A 10,357-nucleotide genomic window follows, 5' to 3' on the forward strand; every position below is an offset into this window, starting at 1 on the left:
CATTGTAGATGTTGTGTTGTCATCATTTTTTTTTTCAAAACTTCGTTGTCTGTCTCCCATGATTCTTTTGATGCTCTGTGGGTTTGTTCTACATTTTTAGTGTAAAATGCATTCCCTTGAGAGAAATGGACCCAATGTGTTTCAGTGATGCATGTTCACTTAGTGGCTGTATCACAGAAACAAATATTTGAGTTTTCATGCAGACTGTTTCCTTCAGTCTTTCAGAACTTGAACTTTAATCCCAGAAACATTTCTGTTTTCTTCCACTTATTGGTATCCCCAGCTGTGCATTCAGTGAGCTCCACAAATCAGAGTTCTAGAATTAAGTTCTAACATATCAAAGTCTATTACTGCTTTTATATCAAGTATGAACTGTCTTAAAAGCTCTCTAGAATGGCAGTGATTGAGAGCAGAAAAGATGTGTCTATTGTAGTGTTTTCCTGGGAAAATTCTGAGCTTCCTGTCATGTCTAAATGTGCAAAATGAACATAATGAAATTTCTTACCTTGGGAAAAAAACAGCGCAGATTTTTAATTGCCAAGTAGAAACAATACATTTCTGTCGAAGTTGGAGATGAATAAGAAATCCCATTAATTGTCTCTCACTTATCCCTTGAGCTTCCAGCAGCTGCCCCGGGGCTTTGGCCCTTCCCCAGCTGCAGGGAAGGACTGTGGCCCTGCAGTTGTTCCCTGAATTCAGTGCTTTGCCAAGTCTGAGCCAGGGCGAGGAGCGTGCAGCTGCAAACAGCAGCAAAATCCTTCTGGTAGTTTCTGTGCTCACCGTGATTTGAAACGGGGAGTGCTGAGAGCTGGGGGTGCTGGTGTCCCTGCTGGCAGCTGCAGGGGCACGGAGCTGCCAGGGGGAACAAAGGAACACGGGCTCAGCCCAGCCAGACCTGGGGAACCTCCACCGGTGCTTCCCGGGGAGCAGAGCAGCCCCCGGTGCTGCTTCGGTTGTGGAATGAGTTTGAAAAGCTGCAGCTCTCTCTTCTTAAGGAGAAAAACGGAAGAAAAGGTTGTAAGGTTTCTCAGCCCCACTTACAACAGCTGCAGGCAGGTTGCCCCCCTAAAAACTTCTGCTGAATAGAGCGAGATGTAAAAACCTGCAGAGAGCTTGCTGGGTCTGATGTGCTTTGCTGTTTCTTTACTGGCCCAAAGTAATTTTTGAGTGAAAGGGATTTGAGGCACCACTAAGATTCAAGAATAGGAACTGGGCAGGGTTAAGCTGAGGCCAAAACTCGGGGAAGAAATCTTTTGCCTGCTGTGTCCTGAACCAATATCCAGCATTCTGTGAACCTGGCACCCTGTGTGTGAGGGATGCTGAGATGTCTGGGTGGAAGCTCAAAGTAAAGCAATTGGTGCACTTAAAACAGGCAGCTAAACCAAAATACAGAAGTATGTTCAGATTTAAGTGATGTCCTGCAGGGTCAATACCTGAACCAACGTGTGTTACATTTTGTTTTGTGAGAGTTGACTTTGGTTGGTGTCTCTGAACTTAGCTGTGCTTAGGACATCACTTCAGTGACAGGGGCCTTGTGGAGGAGTAGTTTTCCTGCACTTAATTTGTGCTAGGAAGGATAAAGAGACATTTCTGCTGCCATTTCTGATGCCATATATATTTATGTCTCTTCTTCCTGTCTTGGAGAAGATAACCAGGAAAATGCCAGCTTCCTTGCAGTCACAGAATTGCATTTTTATTTGCCAAGTAATTTGATTTATTTTTCAGTCATTGACATATTGAGTTTTATTGGAGGTGGGTGTTCACTGCCTCAGCACCTTCCCTGTAGCCCAGCCCTGCAGTAACTCACTGGGAATCTGCTCTGCACAAAGGATACACTGATTTTTTGGAGTAGGGCTTTGCTATTAGTACTTGTGCAGTCTCCACCTTTAACGGTCCAAGGTGACAGAATCCCAAAGCCATTTGGATTTCAGCTGCGTTGTGTGAGGTGTTTTTACTGCCTGCCCTAATGGGAGCCTTTGCCAAGCTGAAAGCCTCCATCCTGCAGCCTGGGGTTGTGCTGTGTCCCAGATGTCCCCAGAGCAGCAGGACTTGGAGTGCCTGGCAGTAAAACATCAGCAGTGTTTGAAAAGATTTATACCCCCAAAGATGACAAACAGAAACATGATGGACTCTGTACTGAGTTCTTTCTTTTTTGGTGAAAAAAAAATTGTGGAATAAATTAAGCTGATTGATACTTTGGGATTTTTTTTTTTCTTTCCCCTTTTAATTTTCTCTTCTGGAACTTGCCCACAGAGATGCTGGAACGCCTTTCAGCAACACATCTACATCCACTGAACACACTCGTTGTCACACCTTTTTAGGATCCCTGGGACTAGCAGAAGTCATGTTCTAGTGATCCAAACAGCTTTTCTTTCAATCCATTTGAATCCTGGCACTTAACCTGGTTAATGTCACTGGTAAATCAAACTGGTTTTACTGGTAGTTAAGAGCATTCACAACTTACTCAAAGTGCTAATTGTGTTGGGCTTAAAAAAGAGAGGAGGATTTATAAAAACTGTATCAAGATTGGAAAGTATCAACTTCATATTTTATGCATATTTTATGCAAAAAGTATGAAAATAGTTTTCCTTTATCCAAAGAGTTAGTCTGGGGTAAACAGACTAATCTTAGTTCTGTACATCATTTAACATTGACTTTTATTTTCATTTTCCCCAAATATGGAAAAGTGATGATGCCAAGATCTCAGCAATAAATGAAGATGCCCAAACCTCAGAATTTAATTATTCATTTTCACAAAGCAGTAGACTTTGTTCTGTAAGTAAGGGAGAAATTTCTTAAGAGAGGTTTTGGTTGGCTCCTTTCCAGCATGTAAATAATACACCTTAAAAATGCCAGCAAGGCAGCGCAGGAGCTGACAGCTTCTTCCTTTGGAAGTCCAGGTCTGGTTTGTGTGTTCCTTCCACACTTATAAAGTGGAAGAACCAACTTTGCCTGCTAAATGCACAATGAATTGCAGGGCAGAAAGCAGAGCTGTGTGTCAGCTTAGTTAAATCAGAGTGAGTTAAATCATAAACCAGGGTGCAAGTCACTGAATCCCTCCTGGGTAAGGTCTGCCCTGAAGTTACTTGGAGGGAATACAAACGTGGCGCGACGGAACGGTGACGATCTGAGCCTGCACAATTCCCAGCGTTCCCTCTCCGTGTGGGCTTTGGGACAGGGCAGAGCTGCTCCGTGCAGGCAGCCCTTGGGATCGGGACCTTCCTGGTGCCAGCTCCTGCCTGCTTTAGGGAGAGCCCCCGGTTCTGCTGCCCCCAGCTCGGGCTGCTGAGCCACACCATCCCCCCGGGCTGGGCTGGAGCACGGCCCTGCTTTCCTCCCCTCCCTGTGTCAAGAGAAAAACCCATCCCAGGCCTACGAGCTCCTGGAGAGATGCCAGGGCCTGGCCTGGCTCCTGCAGCCCCTCTGGGGCCTCGGGCTCTGCCCTGGCCTCGGTGTTTGATCGCTGGCGAGGCTCGGCCTCGCACCGCACTGCTTCAATTCCCGACCGAGCCATCGCCGCCACCAGCGCCTGCCAGGGCTGTAAATCCTTCACAGGCATTGTCCCTCCCTTTCTGTCCCTCCCGGGGCGGCTGCCGGGCTGCAGCATCTGCCGGGACAGCTGCTCGTCTCCGTGGGGAGCACCCCCTCCCAGAGACCCGGGGGGACCCCACGGCCTCCCCTTTTTCTTCTGTAGAGAGAAGAAGGGGTTTTTATGCAGTGTGCCAGGGCGGGAGGCTGCTGTCGCCCTTCAGGTAGATGTTTAGGCACAGTTTGATCATTTATAAAATACTTTGTTTTTAGCATCATCCTGTCCCAGTGGCTCCAGCAAAGAGGGGATTGGCACTGCAGGACTCTGCACCCACATTCTCACAGGGCTGGGCACAGGCTTCACACCAGTGGCCCTCACACACAGACACCAGCTTGGCAAGAGACTTCAGGGCTCTCCCTTCTGCTCTGAGCAGTGTCCTGGGGCAGGAGCTCAGCAGACGTGTTAGACTCATCCTGGCAAAAGCTGTGTCTGGGCTGTGGGCTGGTGAGGGAAGGAAGTGCCATGCCCAGCAGTGCCAGCCGAGGGCTGTGTGGCACCGGCAGAGACACCGAGGGGCCGCCCGTGCCACGCACGGCACTCAGACTGTGCTCTCCTGTCACCGTGATTTACCTCCCGCTTCTCCTCCTTCCCCCTTCACCCTGCTCTTCTCTCCCCCGCCAACTCTGGGTTGCTCTGAAGCTCCACATTCCTTTCCTCACAGTCATTTCCATTTTCCAACCCTGGGCTTTGCTTTCACTCTCTCCTCCACTTCCTCTGCTCAAATGACCAGTCACAAAACAATTAGGGATGCTCCCATCGGGCTGCACAGTTGGTGCTACAGGGAGGCTCTGAGGGACAGAGGAGTTTGTGCTTCTGATGATTTGTTTCAAGCATGACACTGCATGAAACATAGGTGACACTTGCTTTGCACTCAGAAGGTTTTCTGTGGGGCTTAACCCCAATGTGTCCCTTCAAGCTGTGATTTGAATCTGCAGCTCTCACAGGTGCCACGTGGATGGTTATTTCACATGGACAGAAGTGTCTGACACCAGCCTGCCTCCAGGAATCACTCCAGGCGAGCCAACACGGCTTTGCTGCTGTGGATTCCTGCGCTCCCAGACGCTGAGCAGGTTCAGGAGCTTTCCCAGACAGGGCTGGGATGAAAGCAAGTCCCAGAGCCTCCTCTGCCCCAGCCAAAGGGTGGGGTATTCCCTGCCCCGGGCCCACAGCAGCGCGGGGAGGGAGGCAGAGGCAGGGCCGTGCCGCAGCCCGGCAGTGCCAGCTCACTCCTTGGCACAGCCTTCAAGGGCTCAGGAGTGGGAGGGAAGCGGGAGTCCAGCCCACAGGGCAAGAAGGGAGAGTCCTTCCAGGCAAACTGAGGGAATCGGGCAGGGTGGAGCACTCGTTTGTCTGGAAAGATGATGCAGAGAAGCCCTGTAATGTGGGGATAAAGTGATATTCCATCCCTGCGAGCAACAGCGAGGAAGGAGGAGCCCCTTGGCCCAAGCCCCACCATCAGCCCAGCTGCCTGTGCCCAGCAAAGCAGGGAGAGCTCTCCTCTCCTCTCCTCTCCTCTCCTCTCCTGGCTCTGTAGTTTTATTTGCCAGTACTTACCAAGGAAAATGAAGCCGTTTAATTTCTACTCTAATATTTCTTTGCTGGTTTTCATTGGAATCTGGGCTGGTTTTGATATTGGTGCCTGGTGCTTGTTTGCCTGGCAAACTGCAAAGAGGAAAACTTTCATTAGAGAGATTCCAGGCCTGTGCTTTTGTGGCTGCGGGCTTGGAAACTTCTCATTCCTCCCTGTGGTCCTCCAGGGAGACCTCCAACCAGAGCAGGAGAGAGCAGGCTCTCTACTCACGCTGTCTCAGAGGTAAACCCAGAGCACCATCAATGCCTCTTTATCTTAAACCTTTCCAGCCCCTTCGGACAGCTTTACAGGTGCTATTTGCTTTTTCTCCTGCTGGTGCAGACACCTCGGAGGCAGAGCGTCCCCCTCGGAGATGGAACGAGCCTGGAGCCGGCTCCTCAGCCATAGGGCAGCACCCGTGCGGCGATGCAGAGCAGCTGTCTGCCTGGCAGGGCTGCTCCACTTGGCAGCCAGACAAAGGACTCAGGAGTAGGAGGAAAACAAGGCTGGGAGGGAAAGTCGCTCCAGATAATACAGCATCTGGCCCTGGGAGGAACCATCTCGAAGTGGGGAGCAGGGCTAGACTGGGAAGAAGTTGGTCAGGGAGGATTTAAGGGGGAAAGCCTGTCCGGAATAGGAATCCGCCTGAAGCTGAGCTTCCACCTGAAATTGTTGCAAGGATTTCCTGGGGCCTGGCTCTGGCTGCTGCTGCAGCACTCCTGCATTGGACACTGGATCCTCCTTGCAGAGAGTCTCAGAGGGCTCTTTCCCCTGGAGGGGGGCAATCCAGAGCTTCCAGGGGGATTTTGAGGTGTGAGAAGGCAACAGGGCGCAGCTGGGGAACGTCTGTTTTTATTCAGGATTAGGTTGGTTTTGTGCATTTTGGTGAGGATGGGGCAGTAGGCAGCAAACATCAGCCAGGAAAGGCAGATCACAGAGGAGGGACACCAAGCTTTCTCTTGGGAACAAAAAAAGCACGAGGGAAACTTTGTAGCATCAGCAGGAAGCTGTTGTGGTGAACAGAGACAGGAATGGAAGGAGCTGTAGCAAAGAGATAAGAAAGGAGCAACATTGATGCCAAAAAAAGGACAAAATGCACAATTTTCCCTCTGTGCCAGGGTCCCAGACTGTCCCAGGGACGTGCTGGCTGTCCTGGGGAAGGAAAGGTTCTGCACCAGGAGCTGCTGGCTCATTACAATCCCAGTGAGAAAGGTACTCAGCTCTGCAAAGCATCTTTGAAAATGCTGTTTGTTAAAGCTGACACTCGCTTGCCTCTACCACTTGTGCTTTCCACAGAGGTTAAACCCTGCCTTCACCCAAGACTAAAAAAGCTTAATTTTCAGTCTAGGCCTACCAGAGGCTTTTCATTTTGGTTGATGATGTTAGTTGTAGCACCAGAGCAGTTCGGAGACTCGAAAATTAAATTGGTGCTGAGCAACCTGAAGTTGGTTGTGGTTATTTTATGTACGATGCTGGATCACCAGAAATGCAGGGATAAGCATTTGAATACAAACTCCCTCTAGGAAAAGGAACAAATTTCCCACTTCTTTCCCCTTGCTGCTACATGGGGCTCTGTGGTGGGTAAAGGACAGTGAGAATACCCCCAAGTCACTCAATTCATTAAACCTGACAACAATTAATTACATTAAAATTAATGCGCAAATTTAATGTTTTACACACGTCAAAGACATGCCAGGAAAAAAGAGGGTCTTACTGTGCCATCTTTAATTCTTGTCACTGTTGATTTAACTCAAGGTGATAAGGAACAAGCCTCGTTTGTGCTCCTCATTTGCAGGTCCCCACGAGTGTTACAGCACAGCTCTGTGATGACTATTTCATTTTGTTTCCAGATAAAAGGGGACAAACAAGTTTGTTTCACAGCATGGCCCAAGGCCCTGGCTCCGTGGCAGAGCTGCCAGCACCTTCCAGCATCCCACTTTGCATGTGTGTTCCTTACACCCTCGCCCAGGGCCATGGCACCGGCCCCGCAGAGCTTTGGAAAGGGAAAACCTCCTTCAAATCAGTCACAGCTCTGGCTAAGCAGGGGCTGGAGGCAAACTCTGTGGAAACATTGGCTGCTCAGTATTCCCAGTGGTTTGGGAGGAGCAGAGGTGAGGAAGTCAAACCAGGAGAGGGAACAGAGAAAATGCCAAGAGAAGAAAGGGGAGGGGGACAGAGTGAATGCTGCAGATATTACAGAACTCAGAAGAGGCAGTACCTGGAAAATCCATCACCACTGCTTCTTGTAGTGACTGAAGAGACAGACACATCTTCCTCTCCATCCTCCCTTGCTGGAAAACAGCAGTTCACACATTTATTTTTAAGTTACGTCATAGTGTGCAGAAGGCTTGCAAATGTCACCTGTGTGATAAAATGGCTCTGCTGTATTTCCTGCTCTGTGACTTGGCCACTTGGTGATGAAGAGCTGCTTTTGCTGTCAGTGAACACGACCGAGCCATCAGGCTGCAGAGCAGGGACCTGCAGCGTGCTGCACGCAGCCTGCGAGCTGGAGCTGCCACGCTCCTGGAGGCTCAGTTTGCATGAGCAGAGCACAGCTCCAGCGGTGCAGCCCAGCTTGGGGCATCAAACCCGCAGGCAGCCCCTCCAAGGGGGCTCTGGGGTCACCCCGCTGGACAGCCAGCCCAGGGCACGAGCACAGCGGTGGTTTTGTTCTTGTGGCCACACCTGGCTCAGAACAACTGCAGAGAACCCTCAGAGCACATGGGAGACGGGAAGAACTTGCAGGTACTTCCTACCCTGCAGTGAGTGACAAAAAAATGAGTAAAGTGATCTTAAATAGAGTCTGAGCCAAGCAGTAAGTTTTTCCTGTACGAGGGGCTTGTGTCTCATGCCACCACTGCTACCTGTGCCCAGGAAACTGCAGAGCAAACATCAGACACCCAGATCTGACACTGCTGGGCTGCTGCTTACAGGACAAATGATGCTGCCCTACAAGCCTGACCATCTCATCAAGCCTGGCCCTCACACCTTGCTCCAAAACTCACAGCGCCTTGTGCTGACAGAAGAATAAACTTTACAGGACTTTTTCCATATCCCCTGCCTCCCCCTTGGAATGTTGGATATTTTGAAGCTGTCTTTATAAAACCCAGGCAAAACACAGGGGATCTTGTTCTTCACAGCGTTGCTCTGAGCACAGTTTTGTAGAGTTGGTGTAAAGCTGTGAAAAACACAGCAAGCTCAGAGTGCTCCCATTTCGCTCTCACTTGGTGTGACTGTAAACAACCACAGGATGGAAAATCCCAGAGCGGGGTGCAGGACTTTGCTGGCCTTCCAGGATTCAACAGAAAGGCTGTTATTTACAAATCTGGAGGTGAAGCTTTAGGTTTGCAGAGTTCTCACCCACACGCTGAGGGTTTACCAGTGCAGCCTTTCAGGGCTCTAAGGAGAATGACACAGTTGTAATCACAAGCACCAGTGTGAAACTACTGTCACTGAGCGTGTAATTCTGTGCCTGGGGCTCTCAGGACCCCTCTCTAATAGACCAGAGCATGGGTCAGTTGTAAGGACAGTCAGTGCCAGTCTGGAATTCACCAGATTGCTGGAGTCAAGCGCTTGGTCTGGAAATAAAATACAACAGTATTTCATCTGGTACCAGTCAGAATTTTCAGATGTTTCTTTCATGCAGTGCACAGTCAGTAGGGCATGATCTGGGGGCTCAAAGGCTGCTCCTCTTTTCCCATTCTTCCTCAATTCTTCTTCATGCAGAGGAAAAAATCGGATTGCTCCGTGACTGATTCTCTGTGATGGAGGTATCACCTGCTTCCCTCTGCAGGGCCGCCACTCTGGGCCTGAGTCCGTGTCACTGACCAGGAGTGTGCCCCTGACCTCCAAGAAGCAGGACCAGGCTCTCCGAGTTTGCTGTCACTGCCATTGAGAGCAGTATGAAGCCATGGATAGACATTGAGTAGCACATGCAACACAAAGATCAGATCTCAGAGGGGCTGCTGGTAAAACACACCTGGGGGTCTGCTGGGGGGGGTTCCCAGGCTGAGCTGTGCACCTAAGGAGAGATTGTCCAGGTCCCAAGAATTCTTTGGGATAAATCTGGAGTAATTGAACAATTTTCGAGTGTATTTGATATTAATTGACAGAAGGAGCAAACCTGAATATCTTGCAGTGAAAAGGATGACTTCTGATGGCAGACGCATGCTGAAAGCTTCATCATTTAACCCGGTTCTTTTTAAAATTTTGGTGGGGAAGTTTTACTGCTGCTTGCAAGCAGAAGATGTGCCAATTGCCAACGAGATCCATATTTTTTTAGTCCCTCAGAAGCTGCAATCCGCATTAACCTTCCACCTTCAAGCGGAGAGAACTAGTGGTTTGGAAAAAAAAAATAAAAAAGGAAATAAAAAAGGGCAGTCTTTTTTCTTGGCGGCATCTAGGGGGGTGGGTGAGGGAAAAAAAAAAAATTATAATTATCAACAGGTATTTTCCATGGAGATTGGCGGGGGGATGAACGCGGGGTGAACGCCCGGCCTGAGGTGAGGGGGAGGCGGGAAGGCGGCGGCGCGCGGGCCGCCCTGAGGGCCGCCCGGGGCTGACAGGGGCCGCCGCCCGCCGCGGGCACAGCCCGGCCAGAGCCGCAACTTGTGCCAAAACTTTCCGAAGTTAATTAAAACAGCCTCCCCCCCGCGGCACCGCCGGGCTCCGCGCCGCCGCCGCCGCCCGCCCGCCCCGCTCCCTGCCGGCGGTCCCTGAGGGGAGCTCCATTGTCTGTGAGGGGAAGGGGGGCGCCGGGCGGCCGCGGCGGGTGGCTGCCGGCTCTCCCCCAAAGTTTTTGGATCCGCGTCTCCTCATGATGTATGGATGATATATTGCATTGTGGGTGTCAATATAACTGACGGCCATATTTGCCGGTGCTGCTACTGCTGTAAACAACCCAAAGTGTCTGGGAGACACGGAGACGCTTCGCTGAATTTCAGGACGCTTCTCCTCCTCCCGCTGGCCATGTCTCTGGGAATGTCTTACAAGCCCAACTTGAACGCCCACATCCCCGGGACTCCCCTCAACCCGGGTAAGTCCGCGGCGGCAACTGGGTGGCAAGTTTGGGAGGCGAGCGGCGGGTGCCGCACCGGCACCTGGGGGAAGCCCCGGACTCGAGTTTGTGCCCAGTCCGGTATGGCGGGGCAGCGGCTCCGCGCCGCCATTACCCGCGCCCGCCCGCCCGCCGGCCGGCG

The 10,357-nt window shown here is 50.9% G+C and overlaps 1 protein-coding gene across 1 annotated transcript in view; it reads left to right on the top strand.

Moving 5' to 3' along the window:
* Window positions 1-9,907: 9,907 nt before the first annotated feature.
* The window catches only part of CDK2AP1 (cyclin dependent kinase 2 associated protein 1), a 14,766-nt gene continuing 14,316 nt past the window's right edge, over window positions 9,908-10,357 (top strand). Inside the window, exon 1 of the mRNA XM_041410077.1 lies at window positions 9,908-10,194. Within this exon, the coding sequence (XP_041266011.1) occupies window positions 9,987-10,194 (208 nt within the window). The 5' untranslated portion in view covers window positions 9,908-9,986. The remainder of the gene's footprint in view (window positions 10,195-10,357) is intronic.

This window comes from Onychostruthus taczanowskii, unplaced genomic scaffold (genome assembly GCF_017590055.1).
Source record: "Onychostruthus taczanowskii isolate IOZ18803 unplaced genomic scaffold, ASM1759005v1 scaffold32, whole genome shotgun sequence".
Classification (NCBI taxonomy): domain Eukaryota; kingdom Metazoa; phylum Chordata; class Aves; order Passeriformes; family Passeridae; genus Onychostruthus; species Onychostruthus taczanowskii.